The following is a 26,682-nucleotide window of genomic DNA, read 5'->3' as shown; positions in this document are numbered from 1 at the left end:
TATGGAAATCCAATGAACCAAATCCCTTCCCGCTCACTTCCAATATATGGAAATCCAATGAACCAAACCCCTTCCCGTTCACTTCCAATATATGGAAATCAAATAAACCAAACCCTTTCCCGTTCACTTCCAATATATGGAAATCCAATGAACCAAACCCCTTCCCGTTCACTTCCAATATATGGAAATCCAATGAACCAAACCCCTTCCCGTTCACTTCCAATATATGGAAATCCAATGAATCAAACTCATTCCAGTTCACTTCCAATATATGGAAATCAAATAAACCAAACCCCTTCCCGTTCACTTCCAATATATGGAAATCCAATGAACCAAACCCCGACCCGTTCACTTCCAATATAGGGAATTCGAATGAACCAAACCCCTTCCAGCTCACTTCCAATATATGGAAATCCAATGAACCAAACCCCTTCCCTCTCACTTCCAATATATGGAAATCCAATGAACCAAACCCCTTCCCGCTCACTTCCAATATATGGAAATCCAATGAACCAAACCCCTTCCCGTTCACTTCCAATATACGGAAATGTAATGAACCAAACCCCTTCCCGTTCACTTCCAATATATGGAAATCCAATGAACCAAACCACTTCCCGTTCACTTCCAATATACGGAAATGTAATGAACCAAACCCCTTCCCGTTCACTTCCAATATACGGAAATGTAATGAACCAAACCCCTCCCGCTCACTTCCAATATATGGAAATCGAATGAACCAAACCCCTTCCCGTTCACTTCCAATATATGGAAATCAAATGAACCAAACCCCTTCCCGTTCACTTCCAATATATGGAAATCAAATAAACCAAACCCCTTCCCGTTCACTTCCAATATATGGAAATCAAATGAACCAAACCCCTTCCCGTTCACTTCCAATATAGGGAAATCCAATGAACCAAACCCCTTCCCGTTCACTTCCAATATAGGGAAATCAAATGAACCAAACCCCTTCCCGTCCACTTCCAATATATGGAAATCCAATGAACCAAATCCCTTCCCGCTCACTTCCAATATATGGAAATCCAATGAACCAAACTCTTCCCGTTCACTTCCAATATATGGAAATCAAATAAACCAAACCCCTTCCCGTTCACTTCCAATATATGGAAATCCAATGAACCAAACCCTTTCCCGTTCACTTCCAATATAGGGAAATCCAATGAAGCAAACCCCTTCCCGCTCACTTCCAATATATGGAAATCCAATGAACCAAACCCCTTCCCGTTCACTTCCAATATATGGAAATCCAATGAATCAAACTCATTCCCGTTCACTTCCAATATATGGAAATCAAATAAACCAAACCCCTTCCCGTTCACTTCCAATATATGGAAATCCAATGAACCAAACCACTACCCGTTCACTTCCAATATAGGGAATTCTAATGAACCAAACCCCTTCCAGCTCACTTCCAATATATGGAAATCCAATGAACCAAACCCCTTCCCGCTCACTTCCAATATATGGAAATCCAATGAACCAAACCCCTTCCCGTTCACTTCCAATATACGGAAATGTAATGAACCAAACCCCTTCCTGTTCACTTCCAATATATGGAAATCCAATGAACCAAACCCCTTCCCGCTCACTTCCAATATATGGAAATCCAATGAACCAAACCCCTTCCCGTTCACTTCCAATATACGGAAATGTAATGAACCAAACCCCTTCCCGTTCACTTCCAATATATGGAAATCCAATGAACCAAACCCCTTCCCGTTCACTTCCAATATACGGAAATGTAATGAACCAAACCCCTTCCCGTTCACTTCCAATATACGGAAATGTAATGAACCAAACCCCTCCCGCTCACTTCCAATATATGGAAATCGAATGAACCAAACCCCTTCCCGTTCACTTCCAATATATGGAAATCAAATGAACCAAACCCCTTCCCGTTCACTTCCAATATATGGAAATCTAATGAACCAAACCCCTTCCCGTTCACTTCCAATATATGGAAATCAAATGAACCAAACCCCTTCCCGTTCACTTCCAATATATGGAAATCAAATGAACCAAACCCCTTCCCGTTCACTTCCAATATATGGAAATCTAATGAACCAAACCCCTTCCCGTTCACTTCCAATATATGGAAATCAAATGAACCAAACCCCTTCCCGTTCACTTCCAATATATGGAAATCTAATGAACCAAACCCCTTCCCGTTCACTTCCAATATATGGAAATCAAATGAACCAAACCCCTTCCCGTTCACTTCCAATATATGGAAATCCAATGAACCAAACCCCTTCCCGTTCACTTCCAATATACGGAAATGTAATGAACCAAACCCCTTCCCGTTCACTTCCAATATACGGAAATGTAATGAACCAAACCCCTCCCGCTCACTTCCAATATATGGAAATCGAATGAACCAAACCCCTTCCCGTTCACTTCCAATATATGGAAATCAAATGAACCAAACCCCTTCCCGTTCACTTCCAATATATGGAAATCGAATGAACCAAACCCCTTCCCGTTCACTTCCAATATATGGAAATCAAATGAACCAAACCCCTTCCCGTTCACTTCCAATATATGGAAATCAAATGAACCAAACCCCTTCCCGTTCACTTCCAATATATGGAAATCTAATGAACCAAATCCCTTCCCGTTCACTTCCAATATATGGAAATCAAATGAACCAAACCCCTTCCCGTTCACTTCCAATATATGGAAATCAAATGAACCAAACCCCTTCCCGTTCACTTCCAATATATGGAAATCTAATGAACCAAACCCCTTCCCGTTCACTTCCAATATATGGAAATCAAATGAACCAAACCCCTATCCGTTTACTTCCAATATATGGAAATCAAATGAACCAAACCCCTTCCCGTTCACTTCCAATATATGGAAATCTAATGAACCAAACCCCTTCCCGTTCACTTCCAATATATGGAAATCTAATGAACCAAACCCCTTCCCGTTCACTTCCAATATATGGAAATCAAATGAACCAAACCCCTTCCCGTTCACTTCCAATATATGGAAATCAAATGAACCAAACCCCTCCCGCTCACTTCCAATATATGGAAAACCAATGAACCAAACCCCTTCCCGTTCACTTCCAATATATGGAAATCTAATGAACCAAACCTCCTCCCGCTCACTTCCAATATATGGAAATCTAATGAACCAAACCCCCTCCCGCTCACTTCCAACATATGGAAATCTAATGAACCAAACCCCTTCCCGCTCACTTCCATTGTATGGAAATCAAATGAACCAAACCCCTTCCCGTTCACTTCCAATATATGGAAATTCAATGAACCTAACCCCTTCCCGTTCTCTTCCATTGGATGGAAATCTAATGAACCAAACCTCTTCCCGCTCACTTCCAATATATTGAAATCTAATGAACCAAACCCCCTCCCGCTCACTTCCATTGTATGGAAATCCAATGAACCAAACCCCTTCCCGTTCACTTCCATTGGATGGAAATCTAATGAACCAAACCCCTTCCCGCTCACTTCCAATATATGGAAATCTAATGAACCAAACCCCCTCCCGCTCACTTCCATTGTATGGAAATCAAATGAACCAAACCCCTTCCCGTTCACTTCCAATATATGGAAATCAAATGAACCAAACCCCTTCCCGTTCACTTCCAATATAGGGAAATCAAATTAACCAAACCTCCTGCCGTTCACTTTCAATATATGGAAATCTAATGAACCAAACCACTTCCCGTTCACTTTCAATATAGGGAAATCAAATGAACCAAACCCCTTCCCGTTCACTTCCAATATATGGAAATCCAATGAACCAAACCCCTTCCCGTTCACTTCCAATATATGGAAATCCAATGAACCAAACCCCTTCCCGTTCACTTCCAATATACGGAAATGTAATGAACCAAACCCCTCCCGCTCACTTCCAATATATGGAAATCGAATGAACCAAACCCCTTCCCGTTCACTTCCAATATATGGAAATCAAATGAACCAAACCCCTTCCCGTTCACTTCCAATATATGGAAATCGAATGAACCAAACCCCTTCCCGTTCACTTCCAATATATGGAAATCAAATGAACCAAACCCCTTCCCGTTCACTTCCAATATATGGAAATCAAATGAACCAAACCCCTTCCCGTTCACTTCCAATATATGGAAATCTAATGAACCAAACCCCTTCCCGTTCACTTCCAATATATGGAAATCAAATGAACCAAACCCCTTCCCGTTCACTTCCAATATATGGAAATCAAATGAACCAAACCCCTTCCCGTTCACTTCCAATATATGGAAATCTAATGAACCAAACCCCTTCCCGTTCACTTCCAATATATGGAAATCAAATGAACCAAACCCCTTCCCGTTCACTTCCAATATATGGAAATCAAATGAACCAAACCCCTTCCCGTTTACTTCCAATATATGGAAATCAAATGAACCAAACCCCTTCCCGTTCACTTCCAATATATGGAAATCTAATGAACCAAACCCCTTCCCGTTCACTTCCAATATATGGAAATCGAATGAACCAAACCCCTTCCCGTTCACTTCCAATATATGGAAATCAAATGAACCAAACCCCTTCCCGTTCACTTCCAATATATGGAAATCTAATGAACCAAACCCCTCCCGCTCACTTCCAATATATGGAAAACCAATGAACCAAACCCCTTCCCGTTCACTTCCAATATATGGAAATCTAATGAACCAAACCTCCTCCCGCTCACTTCCAATATATGGAAATCTAATGAACCAAACCCCCTCCCGCTCACTTCCAATATATGGAAATCTAATGAACCAAACCCCTTCCCGCTCACTTCCATTGTATGGAAATCAAATGAACCAAACCCCTTCCCGTTCACTTCCAATATATGGAAATTCAATGAACCTAACCCCTTCCCGTTCTCTTCCATTGGATGGAAATCTAATGAACCAAACCTCTTCCCGCTCACTTCCAATATATGGAAATCTAATGAACCAAACCCCCTCCCGCTCACTTCCATTGTATGGAAATCCAATGAACCAAACCCCTTCCCGTTCACTTCCATTGGATGGAAATCTAATGAACCAAACCCCTTCCCGCTCACTTCCAATATATGGAAATCTAATGAACCAAACCCCCTCCCGCTCACTTCCATTGTATGGAAATCAAATGAACCAAACCCCTTCCCGTTCACTTCCAATATATGGAAATCAAATGAACCAAACCCCTTCCCGTTCACTTCCAATATAGGGAAATCAAATGAACCAAACCTCCTGCCGTTCACTTTCAATATATGGAAATCTAATGAACCAAACCCCTTCCCGTTCACTTCCAATATAGGGAAATCAAATGAACCAAACCCCTTCCCGTTCACTTCCAATATATGGAAATCCAATGAACCAAACCCCTTCCCGTTCACTTCCAATATATGGAAATCCAATGAACCAAACCCCTTCCCGTTCACTTCCATTGGATGGAAATCTAATGAACCAAACCTCTTCCCGCTCACTTCCAATATATGGAAATCAAATGAACCAAACCCCTTCCCGCTCACTTCCAATATATGGAAATCAAATGAACCAAACTTCTTCCCGCTCACTTCCAATATATGGAAATCAAATGAACCGAACCCCTTCCCGCTCACTTCCAATATATGGAAATCAAATGAACCAAACCCCTTCCCGTTCACTTCCATTGGATGGAAATCTAATGAACCAAACCTCTTCCCGTTCACTTCCAATATATGGAAATCAAATGAACCGAACCCCTTCCCGCTCACTTCCAATATATGGAAATCAAATGAACCAAACCCCTTCCCGCTCACTTCCAATATATGGAAATGCAATAAACCAAACCCCTTCCCGTTCACTTCCAATATATGGAAATCAAATGAACCAAACCCCTTCCCGTTCACTTCCAATATATGGAAATCTAATGAACCAAACCCCTTCCCGTTCACTTCCAATATATGGAAATCTAATGAACCAAACCCCTCCCGCTCACTTCCAATATATGGATATCTAATGAACCAAACCCCTTCCCGTTCACTTCCAATATATGGAAATCTAATGAACCAAACCCCTTCCCGTTCACTTCCAATATATGGAAATCTAATGAACCAAACCCCTTCCCGTTCACTTCCAATATATGGAAATCTAATGAACCAAACCCCTCCCGTTCACTTCCAATATAGGGAAATCAAATGAACCAAACCCCTTCCCGTTCACTTCCAATATATGGAAATCAAATGAACCAAACCCCTTCCCGTTCACTTCCATTGGATGGAAATCTAATGAACCAAACCCCTTCCCGTTCACTTCCATTGGATGGAAATCTAATAAACCAAACCCCTTCCCGTTCACTTCCATTGGATGGAAATCTAATGAAACAAAACCTCTTCCCGCTCACTTCCAATATATGGAAATCCAATGAACCGAACCCCTTCCCGTTCACTTCCAATATATGGAAATCTAATGAACCAAACCCCTTCCCGCTCACTTCCAATATATGGAAATCTAATGAACCAAACCTCTTCCCGTTCACTTCCAATATATGGAAATCCAATGAACCGAACCCCTTCCCGTTCACTTCCAATATATGGAAATCTAATGATCCAAACCCCTTCCCGTTCACTTCCAATATATGGAAATCTAATGAACCAAACCCCCTCCCGCTCACTTCCATGGTATGGAAATCAAATGAACCGAACCCCTTCCCGTTCACTTCCAATATATGGAAATCTAATGAACCAAACCCCTTCTCGTATCATTCCAATATATGGAAATCTAATGAACCAAACCTCTTCCCGTTCACTTCCAATATATGGAAATCCAATGAACCAAACCCCTTCCCGTTCACTTCCAATATATGGAAATCTAATGAACCAAACCCCTTCCCGTTCACTTCCAATATATGGAAATCAAATGAACCAAAACCCCTTCCCGTTCACTTCCAATATATGGAAATCCAATGAACCAAACCCCTTCCCGCTCACTTCCAATATATGGAAATCTAATGAACCAAACCCCTTCCCGTTCACTTCCAATATATGGAAATCAAATGAACCAAACCCCTTCCTGCTCACTTCCAATATATGGAAATCTAATGAACCAAACCCCTTCCCGTTCACTTCCAATATATGGAAATCCAATGAACCAAACCCCTTCCCGTTCACTTCCAATATAGGGAAATCAAATGAACCAAACCTCCTCCCGTTCACTTTCAATATATGGAAATCTAATGAACCAAACCCCTTCCCGTTCACTTCCAATATAGGGAAATCAAATGAACCAAACCCCTTCCCGTTCACTTCCAATATATGGAAATCCAATGAACCAAACCCCTTCCCGTTCACTTCCATTGGATGGAAATCAAATGAACCAAACCCCTTCCCGTTCACTTCCAATATAGGGAAATCAAATGAACCAAACCTCTTCCCGCTCACTTCCAATATATGGAAATCAAATGAACCGAACCCCTTCTCGCTCACTTCCAATATATGGAAATCAAATGAACCAAACCCCTTCCCGTTCACTTCCAATATATGGAAATCTAATGAACCAAACCCCTTCCCGTTCACTTCCAATATATGGAAATCAAATGAACCAAAACCCCTTCCCGTTCACTTCCAATATATGGAAATCCAATGAACCAAACCCCTTCCCGCTCACTTCCAATATATGGAAATCTAATGAACCAAACCCCTTCCCGTTCACTTCCAATATATGGAAATCAAATGAACCAAACCCCTTCCTGCTCACTTCCAATATATGGAAATCTAATGAACCAAACCCCTTCCCGTTCACTTCCAATATATGGAAATCCAATGAACCAAACCCCTTCCCGTTCACTTCCAATATAGGGAAATCAAATGAACCAAACCTCCTCCCGTTCACTTTCAATATATGGAAATCTAATGAACCAAACCCCTTCCCGTTCACTTCCAATATAGGGAAATCAAATGAACCAAACCCCTTCCCGTTCACTTCCAATATATGGAAATCCAATGAACCAAACCCCTTCCCGTTCACTTCCAATATAGGGAAATCAAATGAACCAAACCTCCTCCCGTTCACTTTCAATATATGGAAATCTAATGAACCAAACCCCTTCCCGTTCACTTCCAATATAGGGAAATCAAATGAACCAAACCCCTTCCCGTTCACTTCCAATATATGGAAATCCAATGAACCAAACCCCTTCCCGTTCACTTCCATTGGATGGAAATCTAATGAACCAAACCCCTTCCCGCTCACTTCCAATATATGGAAATCAAATGAACCAAACCCCTTCCCGTTCACTTCCATTGTATGGAAATCAAATGAACCAAACCTCTTCCCGCTCACTTCCAATATATGGAAATCTAATGAACCAAACCCCTTCCCGCTCACTTCCAATATATGGAAATCTAATGAACCAAACCCCTTCCCGTTCACTTCCAATATATGGAAATCAAATGAACCAAAACCCCTTCCCGTTCACTTCCAATATATGGAAATCCAATGAACCAAACCCCTTCCCGCTCACTTCCAATATATGGAAATCTAATGAACCAAACCCCTTCCCGTTCACTTCCAATATATGGAAATCAAATGAACCAAACCCCTTCCCGCTCACTTCCAATATATGGAAATCTTATGAACCAAACCCCTTCCCGTTCACTTCCAATATATGGAAATCCAATGAACCAAACCCCTTCCCGTTCACTTCCAATATAGGGAAATCAAATGAACCAAACCTCCTCCCGTTCACTTTCAATATATGGAAATCTAATGAACCAAACCCCTTCCCGTTCACTTCCAATATAGGGAAATCAAATGAACCAAACCCCTTCCCGTTCACTTCCAATATATGGAAATCCAATGAACCAAACCCCTTCCCGTTCACTTCCATTGGATGGAAATCAAATGAACCAAACCCCTTCCCGTTCACTTCCAATATAGGGAAATCAAATGAACCAAACCTCTTCCCGCTCACTTCCAATATATGGAAATCAAATGAACCGAACCCCTTCTCGCTCACTTCCAATATATGGAAATCAAATGAACCAAACCCCTTCCCGTTCACTTCCATTGGATGGAAATCTAATGAACCAAACCCCTTCCCGCTCACTTCCAATATATGGAAATCAAATGAACCAAACCCCTTCCCGTTCACTTCCATTGTATGGAAATCAAATGAACCAAACCTCTTCCCGCTCACTTCCAATATATGGAAATCTAATGAACCAAACCCCTTCCCGCTCACTTCCAATATATGGAAATCAAATGAACCAAACCCCTTCCCGCTCACTTCCAATATATGGAAATCCAATGAACCAAACCCCTTCCCGTTCACTTCCATTGGATGGAAATCTAATGAACCAAACCTCTTCCCGCTCACTTCCAATATATGGAAATCTAATGAACCAAACCCCTTCCCGCTCACTTCCAATATATGGAAATCAAATGAACCAAACCCCTTCCCGCTCACTTCCAATATATGGAAATCAAATGAACCAAACCCCTTCCAGTTCACTTCCAATATATGGAAATCAAATGAACCAAACCCCTTCCCGTTCACTTCCAATATATGGAAATCAAATGAACCAAACCCCTTCCCGCTCACTTCCAATATATGGAAATCAAATGAACCAAACCTCTTCCCGCTCACTTCCAATATATGGAAATCAAATGAACCGAACCCCTTCCCGCTCACTTCCAATATATGGAAATCAAATGAACCAAACCCCTTCCCGCTCACTTCCAATATATGGAAATCAAATGAACCAAACCCCTCCCGCTCACTTCCAATATATGGAAATCCAATGAACCAAACCCCTCCCGCTCACTTCCAATATATGGAAATCAAATGAACCAAACCCCTTCCCGCTCACTTCCAATCTATGGAAATCAAATGAACCAAACCCCTTCCCGCTCACTTACAATATATGGAAATCAAATGAACCAAACCCCTCCCGCTCACTTCCAATATATGGAAATCCAATGAACCAAACCCCTTCCCGTTCACTTCCAATATATGGAAATCTAATGAACCAAACCCCTTCCCGCTCACTTCCAATATATGGAAATCCAATGAACCAAACCACTTCCCGTTCACTTCCATTGTATGGAAATCTAATGAACCAAACCCCTTCCCGTTCACTTCCAATATATGGAAATCAAATGAACCAAACCCCTTTCCGTTCACTTCCATTGTATGGAAATCTAACGAACCAAACCCCTTCCCGTTCACTTCCATTGTATAAAAATCCATAGAATCATAGCCCCCCCCCCTCATTTACGTCCATTGTAAGGAATTACAGTGGATCAAACTCCTTCCCATTCACTACCATTGTATAGACTTCCAGGGATTACACCCTTTCCTATTCAATCTATTCAATGAATTTCAGTGGATCAAACCATTGCCATGCATTGCCATTTTATAGAATTCCAAAAGATTTGTTGTTCGTTGTTTTGCTAAAATTAAATTGCATACATAGGGTTAGAGGAGAAGAAATACTTCATAATTCTCAATGAATATACATTCCATTGGGGAATAAAAACTCCACGGGAAAAGTGATCCATCTGTGGCTAACTAAAGAAGTTAAGGATAGTGTTAGATTAAAAGAAAAGGCTTGCAATGTTGCCAAGAAGAGTCCTAAGCCTGAGGATTGGGAGAGTTTTAGGAACCAGCAAAGGATGACCAAAAAATTGATTAAAAAGTGGAGAAAATAGAATATGAAAGTAAACGAGCAAGAAATATAAAAACAGATTGTAAGAGCTTCTACAAGTATATAAAAAGGAAGAGAGTAGCAAGAGTAATTTCCCTTAGAGGCTGAGACAGGAGAAATTATAATGGGGAATAAGGAAATGGCAGAGACGTTAAACAAATATTTTGTATCTGTCTTCACAGTAGAAGACCCAAAAAACATACCATAAATAGTGGGGAACCAAGGGTCGAATGAGAGTGAGGAACATAAAGTAATTAATATTCGTAAAGAAAAAGTATTGGAGAAATTAATAGGACTAAAAGCCAACAAATCCCCTGGACCTGATGGCCTACATCCTAGGGTTTTAAAAGAGGTGACTGCAGAGATAGTGGATGCATTGGTTGTGATCTTCCAAAATTCCCTAGATTCTAGAACGGTCCCAGTGGATTGGAAGGTAGCAAATATTACCCCGCTATTCAAGAAAGGAGGGAGAGAGAAAACAGGGAACTACAGGCCAGTTAGCCTGACATCAGTAGTCGGGAAAATGCTGGAATTTATTATTAAGGACATGGTAATGGGGCTCTTATAAAATCATAATATGCTTAGGTAAAGAGAATATGGTTTTATGAAAGGGAAATCGTGTTTGACAGATCCATTAGAGTTTTTTGAGGATGTAACTAGCAGGGTAGTGGATGTAGTATATTTGGATTTTCATAAGGCATTCGATAAGGTGCCACACAAGATAAGGGCTCATGGGGTTGGGGGTAATATATTAGCATGGATGGAGGATTGGTTAACGGACAGAAACTGGAGAGAAGGAATAAACGGATCATTTTCTGGTTGGCAGGCTGTAACTAGTGGGGTGCCGCAAGGATCAGTGCTTGGGCCTCAGCTATTTACAATCTATATTAATGACTTAGATGAAGGGACTGAGTGTAATGTATCCAAGTTTGCTGATGATACAAAGGTAGGTGGGAAAGTAAGCTGTGAGGACACAAAGGGCATAATTTAGCCCGGGGGCGAGAAGTGGGGGGGGGGGTTGGAATTCCTGTCGGGAAATCCGGGTTTCCTGGACGAGCTTACAATTTTGATGTAAGGATATCAGGCATTTTTTGCCGGTTTCCCGCCCGATAGGCCAGCCTGATTGACAGGCTGGCTCTCAGTCGAACGGGAGAAGAGCCAGGAAGAGGACGTATTCAGGTAAGTGTTAGATTGGGGGGGTCACTTGGGGGGGGAGGGGGATTGGTGGGGTCACCGGGGGGGGGGGGTCACGGTTCATCCAGGGGTGGATTGGGGGTCAGTAATCGGTGGGGGGGGGGTCGGCGATCATTGAGGTGGTTGCTGCAGGTAAGCTTGTTGGGCCTGGGGGAAGCACTCCTGCTCCTCTGGGCCCACAAGCTGTGCTATAAAGGCACTTACCTGCAGTTTTGGGCCTTCTCGCCTCCTCTCGTGTGGTGTGAAGGTGGAGGCCCGGGAATCCCGGCCCCCAGAGGCTAAAATCAAATAGCTTTGAAAATGGAGGACTGCAGCCACCTTAAAAGCTTTTAATGCCCGACCCGCCTCCTTAGAAGGGGCTGGTTGCCTGCCCCTCATCCCGCCCCCGTGAAAACTGGAAATGAGCGGGTTGGAGGCGGGTTACGGACGGGTTTTAGATTTTTGCAATTTTTACTGCCCCTCCCGCCCCCAACCCACCCATTTTCCAGGCTAAAATTATGCCCAAAGAGTCTGCCCAGGGATATAGACTGGTTAAGGCAGTGGGCAAGTAGGTGGCAGATGGAATATAATGTGGGCAAATGTGAGGTTATTCACTTTGGTAGGAAGAATAGAAAAATAGAATATTTCTTAAAGGGTGAAAAACTATTAAATGTTGGTGTTCAGAGAGATTTGGGTGTCCTCGTACAAGGAACACAGAATGTTAACATACAGGTACAACAAGCAATTAGAAAGGCAAATTGTATATAGGCCTTTATTGCAAGGGGGTTGGAGTATAAGAGTAAGGAAGCCTTGCTACAATTGTACAGGGCTTTGGTGAGACCACACCTGGTGTACAGTTTACAGTTTTGGTCTTCTTACCTAAGGAAGGATATACTTGCTTTAGAGACGGTGCAACAAAGGTTCACTAGATTGATTCCTGGGATGAGAGGGTTGTCCTATGAGGAGAGGTTGAGTAGAATGGGCCTATACTCTCTGGGGTTTAGAAGAATGAGAGGTGATCTCATTGAAACATATAAGATTCTGAGAGGGCTTGACAGGGTAGATGCTGAGAGGCTGTTTCCCTTGGCTGGAGAGTCTAGAACTAGGGGGCATAGTCTCAGGATAAGGGGTTGGCCATTTAGGACTGAGATGAGGAGAAATGTCTTCACTCAGAGGGTGAATTCTCTACCAGAGGGCTGTGGATACTCAGTTGTTGAGTATATTCAAGACTGAGATCGTTAGATTTTTGTATTCTATGGGAATCAAGGGATATGGGGATCAGGCGGGAAAGTGGAGGTGAAGTCAACCATGATCTTATTGAAGGTGGAGCAGGCTCAAGGGGCCGTATGGCCTACTCCTGCTCCTATTTCTTATGTTCTTAGATGAAGAAGGGCGGGAGGAGGCTTGTGTGGAGCATAAATGCCGGCATAGACCATTAGGGTCGAATGGCCTGTTTCTGTGCTGTGGACTCTATGTAACTCTATGTACATAAACACATCCATGAACACAGACATACACCAATATCCTTATGCTGGCCATTAAAGCCCTTTCTGTCCTCCATCCACATTCTGACACAAGCCTCATGCCCTGCCATATACGTATGGGTAAATAACTCTGCTACTTGTAGCCTTACCTGCCGGCCAGTCAGAGAACTGGGAAAAAAACCCTCAGGCAACTCTCTTTGATTGTGAAGCAAGTCTATTACTTGCTGGATTACTGACTGAACATGAACGTTTTCACAGCATATTCTCTTTCTGTTGTACAAAATGCCCAGAAATCGGACTATTGGCGTGCCCAAGTGTGACGTCTCGCTTTCTTTTATTTTTGTGGCAGATCCCGACTGGCAGACTTTCAGACTAACTGCCAACCGTCCAAGAAGACTGCCAGCTACTGTTTTGGAGAAAACTATAATGCCTGCCTTCAGTCCTACACAGGCCTCATTGGTAAAATACCCTGATCTTTACTAGGCTGTACTGAGTGTTTCTGTGAATTTAACACTGAGGAACAAGCAGTGCCGAACATCCTCATGTGGTGGGCACAAATACTCTGGAAGATTTCCGCTGGTTGCAGTGTTAGCGACGTTGTAAATTCAACATTTTTAGTGTTCAGTTTTTCTAGGGAAACCATGAAGATGTCCTAAAACCACATGTATAATGATTTTGCTAGAATTAGCCAGAGGAAATAGGAACATAGGATTGCTAGATGAGAAAAAAATCAAGATCCATCTAGTTGGCCTTCTACCATCCTGGTAGTCGCATAATACAACCATAATGGAGCTGTTGACTTAACTTAGCAATCAATCTCTATCAATTAGTCTACAACAGACCCAGACATGAGCGAGGAAAACCACAGTGGTGGAGAGTTTTGGGAACCATAGATCCAAAGTCACCTGTTCAAAATCTTCAAGCTATGTTCACAGTGTCATTGCTACATAGTGATCAGAGGAAATCTTCCCTCAGTGTGCGCTCACAAAGTTTATCTGAGCCCAAATTAAATTAAAACCAAGTTATTTAATAATTTATATTTCTGTTAACAGGATGAACTTGTATCTGAAATGACCTATCAAATTATTTTGCTGAGGTGAAATTGTTGTTAGTGTACAGGAGACTGTATTGGTATCTCAAGTGTTCAACAATTTGTATTACACGGCTATTGTGTTGGAGGGTGCAGAAACCTTCTGTTTCTCTCCCTTAGTATATCTTCTGTAGTGGAGAGTGCGACTGGGCACACTGTAGCCAGGCTTGCACCAGTGCTGCCCTTTAGCTGGCTGCAAGGTCACACAATGTTAGCTGCAGAAGACTTTCCCACTGATGTTCCTCCCCATTCCCCAAAACCCTCGAGGGAAGGTACCTGGCCTGTATTAAGCGCCGTGCTTCAACAGCATGCCAGAGGTCAGGAACTCAGCAGTGTGAGCAGTGTTCCCCTCACTCCACATTATCAAGCATTGGTGCTGCAGTGGACCACACCATCATGAATTCCCTGTAACTTATTGTCATGCTTACTGCACCTCGACCTAATTGTCACATTGTTTTAATGATGGGCAAAACCAGCCATAATAAACCCAGCCAGCTTTTTGGATGTGGGCAAGAATGGCAAAGCAGTATTTATTGTTCATCCCTAGATGCCCTGAGGGCATTAAGATTTAACTACATAGTGTGGGACTGGAATCACATCTGTAAAATGGGTGGCAGGTGGATCCCCCTCCCTGAAGGGCATTAACAAACCAGTTGAGTTTTACAACAATCCAGCAGCTTCCATGGTCCTTTTCGAGTGCTAGTCCACAAATTACCAGATTTATCAAATTAATTTCACAACTTTCCATGATCTTTGGGTTGCTAATCCTCTACCATAACCACGAGTTCTCCATGCCACAAATTGGTAGATTGCAATTAATTCCTGCATGGCTTACGGAAGGGGCTGCATGGATTCCATTCATTTCCACACACAGGGAAAGAGGGGAAAAAAATCATAGGGAGGGTTACTATACAAGGTTTATTTTATATACTTTCTACTTTATTCTTTCTTCGGAACTCAAAGCTGTTAAACTCCTTACCTCCCCAAATCTATCTTTCCTTGTTTCAATCTTGAGCTCCTAATCTAAAGGCTGATACTACAGTTAAGTACCGAGGGAGTGCTAAAATGTTGAAGGTGTTGTTCTTCAGATGACATGATAAACTAAGGTCCCATCTGCCCATTCACCTGGGCACCAAGACCAATGGCACTATTTTAAGAAGAGCAGGGAGTTTTCCCATTGTCTTGACCAACATTTCTCTCTCAGCCAACACCACCAAAAAAACAAGTTGTACATTATATTGTTGTTTGTGGCACATTGCTATGCTCAGAATGACTGCCATGCTTTCCTAAATAATGATAGTCATTGGTCTTTCAAAGATGTGATAAGATGCTATATAAATGGAAGTATTTACTTTAACACTAATAGAAAAAGTTAATCCTGAGCACCATTTCAAGTGAAACAGCAACTGCAGGAAAAAGGTACACAGGTACAAACTGTTGTAACATCAGGAATGGTGTCAGGAAGCACTTCTTCATTCAATTCTTGATTAATACCTAGAATGATCTTCAGGTGGGGTAGTAGAGGCATGCAGGAGACAGTTAGAGGATGTAACAGAGGGATTGTTGGTTTTTATGGAAGAATAATTTAGATGGGCTGAATGGCCTCCCTCATCTTAGTGAATGTGTTCTTCAGATAGTACCATTGGATCTTTAATGTCCATCTGAACAAATAGATGGTACTTCAGTTTATGTCGAAGGATCTGAGGTGTTGTAATCTATCTTTGACACGTACATAGTACACATCTACTGGTAGGGATTCATTTTCCTTTTTAAAAATTATTGCACTCATCAAAGTGAAGAATGTCAGTGCCAGGGAATACAACACTTTCCACTTCAGGCACCCTATGTCAGCATCAAGCACCAGGTTAGGTGGTGTGGCCAGATGCAGAGCATCGCACCCTCCACTCTACCCCATAATGTGCTTCAACCCCAACTTCAAAGGAGGACCCCTACTTCACCAATGTGGAAATGTTTCCATTTTGCACATTAACCCTCCTCAGCCAGTCTGAACGACATTGCCAATTAGCACCAAGTTAGGAGCAGTTTTGTGCTGTAGGCCCATTCCCACTAGAAACTGGATTGAAACAGTACAAACTCGCTTTAAATAGGGTCTTAACAGCCAGCAGACTTTCATCCCGTCATTCTGGTCTGCATTTGAACCCATGTCCCAGAGGTGACTGACCAGCGTGCTACCAGTTCCTCCCCCATCATGCACCTTTCTGTACTTAAATGGTAATGTTTTCTAAATTAAGGGTCTGTCATTTAGACTGGGAAAATGGTGCAACCAGGGAATAGTGTGGCAAAGGCCTAGTGCCGTTAAACAGAAACAGGAGGGGTTTCTGAATGGCTCAGTGCATAAGTACACTGTATGGATGGGGCATTGAGCCTTACAGATCAGGAAGGTCCCAGGTTTGATCCCTAGTCTGTGTTTGCATACTTTCAGCCAAGGTGTTGGGGTTGCTGTAGTTGTCCTCCACACCCACATTGTGGACAGGGGAAAACATCAGCTAGGGATTCTTCTCTGGGTTTGCTACCAGAGACAATGCAGGTGTGGAAGTATGGTTAAGACAAGTTAGGTCTTTATTGTGTTTCCCACCACTCCCACACCATCACTTATTGTCCACTTGAGCACGGTACTGGAGGCTGCTGCTACTTGTGAAACTACACCCTGTAAGAGTCAACGCCTTCAGGAGAGGGAAGATAAAACAAGGACAAACTTCTCTGAAGCAGCAACATTAAACATTAAATGAGCTCCATTAGGGATTGGCTTCATCTTCAGCTGGTGCAGGTTAAACGATCCAAAGACAAATTCCAATCCAAGCTTCAGGCTGTCTATAGTATTTATTTTGGGAGTTTTGTTTCGTACTTAAGTGAAGATTTGTACGTGACCTTGTTGGGGGATCAATTGGATTTGTGCATTTCCTGCATGTCCTGTCTTAGAACTTTGACGATCCACAAGAAGTACTTTACAGAACTCTGGACAATGTTTGTTTCCCGACAGGTACTGTTCTAACACCAAACTATGTGAGTAACAGTAGCTCCGATATTTCCATGTGGTGCTCATGTGTCAACAGTGGCAACCGGCGTGAAGAGTGTGAGAACCTACTGAACCTTTTCACAAGCAACAGCTGCCTCAGTAAGTATGGACTTACTTTTAGGTAAGGTGATCTACTCTCAAGACTTTTGCTAATGCTGCTCAGAATTGGGCAAGAGCAGCCCAGAGTGATTTTAACTCTGATTTATCCTCCCCCCTATTCCTGTGGAGAAGATCGTGGAATCCTCACACCACCTCCCCACAAAGACACTAGTGAAATGAGGAACCCATGTCCTACCACTTCAAGGCACTAAGGGTTAGCGCTGTAACCAATTGCCTGCATTAATTGTTCTGTTATTAACAATTTAGTATCTGATGGAGTGTAATGCACATATACTAGGCCATTTTATACTGATATTGGGCATTGTTCCAGTTAATTTAATTAAGTTTTCAGTTAAAAGAACAGGCTTGGATGATGCTATTTTGGAACTTTAACTCCAATAAAATACCCAATGATTTTTGTGATGGAGAACTTGACTCCCAACCATGTGATCCAATTGGCTTTAGTAGTAAAACTGAACTCTTAGTCACAGGTTCCAATTGCTGAGTAGCAGATCATCAGACCCTTACCTGGAAGGCTAGATAATGTTGCAGAAATGTGTTGGATGCCCAACGAGAAACCCAGATGTTTGGATCTCAGCCTCAACTAGCAGATGATCTCATCTGCCCCTGTGGCATGATCCATTCTCAGTTGTTGGCCATACCTCCATTGAACAGAGTACTTTAGGTTAGCAGACTGCTGGGTTTTGGAGCTCATGGAGGGAGGAAGGGGCTGGAGAAGCAGCTGGGAACACTCCAGGCTTAAATCAGTTACTGAAATCACCCAGTTTGGTGAAACATTTACATAAAGCAGTCAAGCATATACATCATCAGTCAACATTTATATGGGGACTAGATTCAGGGAGATTAGTGACACAGTGGAATAGTATGCTGTTCTTTCACCTTAGAGATTTGAGTCTGAATTTAGCATAGGTTGAGGTGAACACCTCTACCATTTGATGACTATTAAGATGCCTACATGAAATGTGCTTTGGGCCACCTCAACCTTGTTAAGCCACTTTAATCATGGTCTTTAAATTTGGATTGGGGAGCCAGCGACCAAGGTCAGTGTTGTTAATTCTGGTTCCCATAGACTGGTGGCAGACTCACATCCAAATTTGTTGCCAGTCTATGGAAAACAGTAAGGACAAAATTCACCCTACCAAAATAACAAAATGCCAGATTTGTTTCCTATTGATATTCTCAGATGTTCCGAACTGTCAGCCTTTTGTCTGAAGTTTACCACAACTTGGTCTTTTACAGGAAATTCTATTCATTCGTACACCAGTTCTTCGCTGTTTCATCCGTCAGATAACGAACAGCCTGCGCTAACAACTACTCAACGCTTATCCTTCAACTTCCCAGACAAGGATGGGGCAAACAATGATGCCAGTGTGTTAGTCAAGTTGGACTCCAATGAGGTAAAAGCCCTTTCTGACCTATTTTGTCATCAGTGCTACAAATGTAAATTATTTGTAAGTAAAGTATGGGACATTCATCCATATTGGGAACCAGTGATAGAATTGGGTTTGTTTTCAGTGAAGAGAAGATAGGAAAGAGACATCTCCAAGGCTTTAAATATTGAAAGGCATGGATTATGTGGTCATAAGTGATTTATCCCTTAGATTGCCACTATTGGTTAAATGGACCAATATAGGTGGTACTTGTTCCGTATTTTCTTATATTGTTACAACTACATGGTAGTTCTTTGATCTCCACCATGTCATCTGTGGAGGCAGGTGCTTCCCCGCATCAAGGGAGGGAAAATTGGCGAGAGTCAAATCCGCCTACTCTTACACATCTCCTAGTGGCTGGTTACTGAGCAGCAGTGGAAGGAGTGGATCAGCTGTCTGCCCTCTCAGGTTGAGTAGGGTCCATATTGAGGGCAGCCCCCTACATTGATGCTTATTTCCTCTTGCCTTGCCATTGTCCTTCAGCTAGGCAAACAGGAAGACCTGGGAATTGAACATCTCCATGTTGATGCCATGTCTCACTACAGACTCCCCTGCCTGTTGTGCCTCCCTGTGTGATAGGGTACCTCACCAGTACAAGCTATTTCACCTAGCACCTAAGAACGCAACTCAACAAGACTCCCAGTTGAGAATAGCTGAGTCTGAATCCAAGGCAAAAGCCAAGATTTTGACCTCAGTCTTATGCGTAGAGGTCCAATGTTTTATCAATATAAGTATCAGGCTGCCGTCAGGTGCATGTTACTGGCTGATAACTGCTTGCAACTGCATTGAGGCTTTTTGTACTCCCTTCAGTTTTAACCTCTTAAGAGGCATTAGAGAAAACAGACCTAGAAGGCAGAGCTAGATGTGAATCCATGGCCCAGAGCTGAAATGACAGTGTTCTAACTCATTGTACCCTACAGCAATCTGAGCATTCATGAGACATCTAAAACTTTGATCACCTTATTTCTCTAATTCCATTGCAGGACTGTGATCGTGGAGATAAGCTAAAGGCTTCTCAAGGAAAGTCGCTGCCTGAAAAAATTACCGATTGTAATGCGAATTCAGGAACTGATACCCAGAGTCTCTCTGTAATAGTACCCTGCACCATCACATCACTCTACATTTTCATGACCATTGTAGAAAATGCCATTTGAAAGAAAGTACCCAAGACTTTCTATAGAGACAGAAGGAAAGAAGAAAGAGTTTGATGTTTTCCTTCTCCATGAGCCCCATCCTAAACATGATTGCTTCAAAAAGAAAAAGAAAATGCCTGAAACACAACTTGAATCGAGGAAATAGTTTGTTAAAATATCCAGCAGACTTGTCTTCTTGCTAAAACATTAACTGGAAATGTAGTACAGTTTATTCCACTTCATTGTATCTCTCAAGTGTATGTTTCACTAAAGTATATAACAAGCCAATATCTCTTCACATTAATTTCCATCACAGCCAATATGAGTGTGTAAGCAATTCAGTTAAATGGATGGGTTTACTAACATTAAACATTAACCTCTTCCATTTAAGTCTCTTCTTAATGCAATTCTGGAAAGAATAGCATTGTTACAACCAATGATTACATCCAGACCTCTGGGAAATCACACATTCGGGGTCTTAGTCATTCAATTGGACCGAATCTTCTGTGTGGGACTATAGATGTTATACTTTGATTGAATTCTTTTCTATTAGAAGGGAATTAAAGGGGAGAGACAGTTCACTAACCTTTAAATGAGAGGCTAGAAAAGTTCTAAGGTACTATGCATAGTCTGAAATAGGTAAACCCTCATTTTGGAACATCACTTCTTCCTTTTGAGGTTTGTGTTCCACAGTCTGGAGCTGCGAGGTGTGGTCACAGTTGTTGCTATGCTGCTTTTCACAGGTGTCAGCGGCACCCTAGTTACCCCATGAAAGATAGTCCCAAAATTTAATGGGTGGTGGAGATAAAGCATTACCTGTGCTTTCACACTTGTAGTGCATGAACCAGTGCTGAACTCAACAAGCCTTGTTTGGCGATGAATGACACACTGGGTACTACTTGATAAAGCCTGACCAATTCTCACTGCAGCAGCCATGTAACGTGGTTGATGTAATGAAATGCGGCTGCTCATCAAGGTGGTTCAATAAGTTCACCTTGTGTAGTTACCCTGTACTAATGTTACGCAGATGTCACTGACATCGCACCTCTACCTTATACTACGCATTATCTGTATACGAGTCTGTGCAGTAATCGCTATAATGTATGAAATGGTGGCATTCCCTGTAATGTATTGTTTAAGAAATAACCTGGCAAATCTACTTGTCTTGTTCCAACTGCTAGTAATCCAATAGGACCTTCAGGTCCTACGTCGTAAATGTCTTTTGTACTGTGTCACGTGGCAGCTACTGTCATCTTCAAATGGTAATAGAAAACCACTATGAAAAAACAGACAGCTGGACTGCATGGCTGTGGTGAGAAAATCAATTTGAAAAGAAAATTTACTGTCATATATAATATATATTTTATCAGTGATAACAGATTAGATGATTGTAAAGTACCAGTCTAATGTTTGGATTCAAATACCATTCATAAACTACTTGAAATTGACGCTTTCGGTTTACGACATTGAAGTTCTTGATTGGATTAGTGTCTTGTGATTCACTGAGAGTTATCTGGTATCCTCTGCAAATATACTCCAGCTATGGTATCAACTTTGCTTCAGTGTATGCTCCTGATAAGTATTTACACCACACATTGGGCTCGATTTTGGGATCGTGTTTCCGGCGGGTTCCCAGCGGGGGGGCCCCGAAAATCCCGATATCCGGTCACGTGACCGGATTGCGACGAAATCCCGGCCACTTCCGGGTACCGCGCTGACGTGCGGGGCTGCGCGCGCAAGCCCCGCTGGTGGGAATCCCGCAGGCAATTAAAGCCAGCGGGGTTCCACTTGAGTGTACTTACCTTGCTCGTTGTGGTCAGTTAATGAGCTGAAGCAGCTGTCAAAAGAGGAAGTGTGGGATTTTCGGTTCAAGGCAGTGAGTTTCCCACACTGGGGGAAACAGTCCCTCCTCAACCAGGCGTGTTGCAGCCAGCAGCCTGTGGCAGGTGCCAAGGTGCGCTCCACGGGGGAGAGCCCTCACCCACGCAGGAGGCCACCGCGTCACATAGGGCAACCCCTGCCCTCCACCACCCCCCGCCAAGCCAGAGGACAGACCGACACGAAACCGCAGCCCCAGTCCGAGGAAACACCCACCTACCCTGCACAACCCCTCAGACCAACACCTGCCAGATGGGTGGTGCGTTGACATCGTCGGAGGACGAACAGCATGACCAGCCCCAGCAGCCTCGCAGTCCACGCCGTCCGCCTCGGAGACGTGGGGCCCCCCCAACACGGTGCTGCGGCACACCCACCTGCACAGCAGGAGGGAGGGCAACCGCAGAGAGAGATGCGTCGCAGGAGGCACTACCCTCCGCACAGGGTGTACAGAGCGATGCTCAGCTTCATGGACCTCTCCGAGGAGCAGTGCATACGTCGGCTCAGAGTCAATCGGCAGGTAGTCGCTGACATCTGCAGCCTCCTTAACGACGAGCTGCTCCCTGATGGACCAAGCAGCATCTTCTTACCTGTTGCCGTCAAAGTCACCACTGCCCTCAACTTCTTTGCATCCGGATCCTTCCAGGGTGCCACCGGGGACATCACCAGGGTCTGTCAGTCCTCTGCACACAGGTGCATAAGGCAGGTCACCGATGGGTTGTTCCGCAGGGCCTCGCACTACATCAACTTCGCCATGGACGAGCGCAGCCAGATGGAGAGGGCGGTTGGATTCCATGCCATGGCCGGCTTCCCACGGGTGCAGGGTGTAATCGACTGCACCCACATCGCAATACGGGCACCTCCGCATGAGCCAGGGCTGTTCATCAACAGGAAGGGGTATCACTCCATGAACGCCCAGCTCATCTGTGACCACCGCCAGAGATTCCTACACGTGTGCGCCAGATACCCCGGCAGCTGCCACGATGCCTTCGTCCTCAGGGAGTCCGCCGTCCCGCCCATCCTGCAGGCACCCAACGCCGGCAACGGCTGGCTCCTCGGCGACAAGGGGTATCCCCAACACACGTGGCTCATGACACCTCTGAGGAACCCCATCACCGAGCCGGAGCGTCGGTACAATGACAGCCACACTGCTACCAGGTCTACAATTGAGCAGACCATAGGGCTTCTCAAGATGCGCTTCAGGTGCCTTGATCGTTCTGGGGGAGCGCTCCAATACATACCATTCAGAGTGGGACGAATCATAGTTGTCTGCTGTGCCGCTGGAGGAGGCCCCATCCACACCCGCCACCCACATTGAGGAAGGCGAGGGCAAGGAGGAGGAGGAGGAGGCGGAGGAGGCGGAGGAGGAGGACGCGCCAGAGGATAGTGGACGACCCATGCGCCGAACCACGACTCACCGGGATGGTCGCCGGGCCAGGGAGGCACTCATACGTCAACGGTTCTCCTAGAGTCTCCTAGAGTCAGACACTGCGAGGCGCTCGCATCTCCTCACCTGCACATGCGAGCGGCCATACCAGCCCCCTCCACTGAAGAGTGTTGCCAGTAATCCTGCACCCACAGCAGTGTGCCCAATGGGTGGCAGCAGGTGTTCGCCATCATGATGGCCTCCACGGAACGCACCTATTGCACAGGCCGCGGAAGAATGGACGAGAGGTGGCAGGAGTGGTGAGAATAGAGTATTTAATATCTCCAATGTGACATTATATAAAAAAAATGTACAAATTAATAGACACCCTGGTGTATTCCCTTTGTGATTATAACGCCTTTGCATTTCTTTTCCGGGTACCCCTACGTGGTGCTACCCCTGTGGCTCCAGCAGAGGTAGTGGCAGGTTGCTCGTGTTCTCGCCTTGACCGGGTAGATGCTTTTGGCGGACGGCCCCTGGGTTTCGGTGCCCGTGAGGGCACCTCCACAGACTGCTCCTCCTGCACCGGGGCAGGGGCAGACTCGGCCACCTGGAGAGGAGGCACCATTGCGGGTACTGGTTGAGAGGTGGGCGACGGGTGGGACGTGGGGGCGCCTTGAGAAGCGTCCCCGCTTCCATGTCCCCGGTCACCATCATCCCTCTCTTGGCCTTGGCCCACATCACCCCTTCCACCCTGCTGGACGGCAGTTTGGATGGCATGTGTGAGGCCTTGCAAGGCCACCCCTAGTGTATCCGTCAGCCTGTTGATGGCGGCGGAATGTTGCTCACCCTGAATCCGTACAGACGTTGTCAGGGCCTGCAAGGACTCGAACTGGAGCTGTGCGTGACGCTCGAGGGAGGCCAGCCTGTCCTCCACCGCAGACAGCCCCGCACCTACCCGCGACACTGTGTCGCCGATACCCTCCTGTCCCTGCGCCACCAATGCCCGCATGCAGGAGTTGGACTCCTCCATCGCCTGCACTATTGTGGACAATGCGCGTGGAACCTCTCCCAGTACCTCAGCAATTAGCTGGTGCCCCTCGACGACTCTCCTTTTCACTGGTGGCCCCCTGGGTTCAGCATCTGGGTCCGGCTGAGCAGAGCCTGGAGATGAGTGCTCCCTCCGTCGCGGACCCTCCGCGGCTGCCCCTGCCACCAGGGTCTGCTCATGCTCACTCGTGCGCGGTGACTCACCAAGTGCTACCCCAACTAGTTGGCGAGGGGGACCCACCGAGGTGCGTGTCTCTGCGCTGGTGGATGGTTGGCTCTGATGTGACTATGCACCCTCAGAGACCGCCATGTCCTCTGAGGAATCGCCCTCCTCGAGCGCTTCACACACAGACGGACCTGCAAGAGAACAGAGGGCACTTTGAGGCATGTGGACCAACTTGACAGTGCGCCTGATGGCAGGTGATGATACGGTCACTCGCGATCATGGGTGTTGAGTGTCAGCTTTCCCTTACCGGCCGTTTCGGCAGCGACACACTCGCCATCAGCCACCGACAGGCAATGTCGCGTGCGGGTGAGGTCGAGCGCCTCCACCTCGGCGTCGGTCAGCTCCACCACTTGCGGCGGGCCACCTCCGGTGCGTGCCCTTTCGCGATTGTTCTTGCTTCTCTTCTCCTGTGAAGGCAAAACACAGATGTGTGAGTGGGTGCGTATTGCATCGTGAGACGCATCGAGCATCGGTGTGGTTGGGTTGAGCGTGGCGCAGATGGATGGGAGGATGCGTGCCCATCCCATTGCATGGGGATTGGGGTGTGTGGTAGTGTTCGGGTGGGGTCAGGGACGGTGGGTACTTGCGTGCACGGCGAGGATGGTGAATGAGTGGCTGTGAGGATTGCTGATGGAGCGCAGTGGTGGCTGTGCAGGAGGGGTTGTGATCTGTTTGGCGTGATGGTGGGGACGGGATGTGGGAGGGTGCGTTGGTGTACTCACCTTGCCAGACCTAGTCAGGTCATTGAAGCGCTTGCGGCACTGCTCCCAAGTCCTTGGGGTGTTGCCCCTGCTGCTCACCTCCGCCGCCACCTCTGCCCATGCCTTCCTGGTGGCGGCGGCAGGGAACTTGCGTCCATCTTCTGGGAAGAGCGTTTCCCTCCTCCTCCTCACGCCCTCCAGCATCAGCTGCAGTGCCAGGTCTGAAAAACGGGGCGCAGCCTTTCCCCTTGGCTGAGCCATCGTCTCAAACCTCTTGATTGCAGCAGGAGGGGCTTTGGGAGACTGCCCCTTTGAGTGGAGCTCCTACATCGCGTCGACGGTACTGCGCATGCGCAGCCGGCCGGCACGCAGCTGGGGAGCGGAGAACCCGGAAGCAGGGCTTAATCGGTCCAATTATCCCGCGATCGCGTGGGGGACGCACACGATTAGCCGTCCGTGTTTTCGACGCTCCCGGAGGACCACCCGCTGGGAACCCGCAGGCCTGCTAAATTCGAGCCCATTGAGTCAGTGATTTGGTACTGAGCCATTTCACCAGGAAGGTCCTAGTTTATCCCCGAACTCTGCTGTGTTAGCTGACCTCCATGAGTATCCGTAGAGATGACATGATGGTCGGATTGGGTTTAGCCGTGATTCCTCCACAGTTGAGTAACCAGCCGACACTCACTTCATAGGGCCACCTGATGAAAGGTCACTTGGGTAGGTAAGAGGGCTATTAAGACTCTTAGAACTGTACTCCAGGGTCGTTGCTGGGATGACAGGGGGTGGGGGAAGAGGAAGGGGGGAGCGGAGATCTCCAAGAATTCACCACCAACACAGAGTTGCTGTATATACTTTATTGGCTATCTTTAAAACATGCTCTGGAATCTTCTGTCCAGGATAATCAACTGCCATTAGCTTTTACTTTATAATATATACTGATAGTATTATTTTCTAGAATTCAAATGTTGCTTATCATGTGATAAACTGATCTCAAACAAAAATCCTTCAGCATGGGTCTCTTCATGCATCAGCTACATGGAGTACGCTGGGTGCTGTCTACCACAATACTTCTCGTTGGTAAAAAACTGAACCAAAGTGGAATAAGCTACGCCACACAAGCTCCATGGTACATAGTAGAAAAATAAAGACATGTATGAGATTTCATAATATCATCTCACAATTCAGATGATGTTTATAAACAGCTTGAGTTCCACTCCTGCAGTTAATAATGGCAACTGAATCTCTTGCTGAGATTCGATATGGTTTAAACGCCCTCAGGTATCCATCATTCTCTACATAATATCCATAGACTGTTGGTCT

The 26,682-nt window shown here is 45.0% G+C and overlaps 1 protein-coding gene across 2 annotated transcripts in view; it reads left to right on the top strand.

The window, feature by feature from the left end:
- The window catches only part of LOC137332169 (GDNF family receptor alpha-4-like), a 62,911-nt gene extending 41,301 nt beyond the window's left edge, over positions 1-21,610 (top strand). For both annotated transcript variants that reach the window (XM_067995875.1, XM_067995874.1), the window contains exons 5-8: positions 13,684-13,793; positions 17,426-17,560; positions 18,821-18,978; positions 19,995-21,610. In XM_067995875.1, the coding sequence (XP_067851976.1) occupies positions 13,684-13,793; positions 17,426-17,560; positions 18,821-18,978; positions 19,995-20,165 (574 nt within the window). In that variant the 3' untranslated portion in view covers positions 20,166-21,610. The remainder of the gene's footprint in view (positions 1-13,683; positions 13,794-17,425; positions 17,561-18,820; positions 18,979-19,994) is intronic.
- The last annotated feature ends 5,072 nt before the right edge of the window (positions 21,611-26,682 follow it).

The sequence above is a fragment of the Heptranchias perlo genome, chromosome 14 (assembly GCF_035084215.1).
Source record: "Heptranchias perlo isolate sHepPer1 chromosome 14, sHepPer1.hap1, whole genome shotgun sequence".
NCBI lineage: Eukaryota > Metazoa > Chordata > Chondrichthyes > Hexanchiformes > Hexanchidae > Heptranchias > Heptranchias perlo.
The sequence above is the reverse complement of the archived record's forward strand: the minus strand, read 5'-3'. Positions and strand labels throughout refer to the sequence as shown.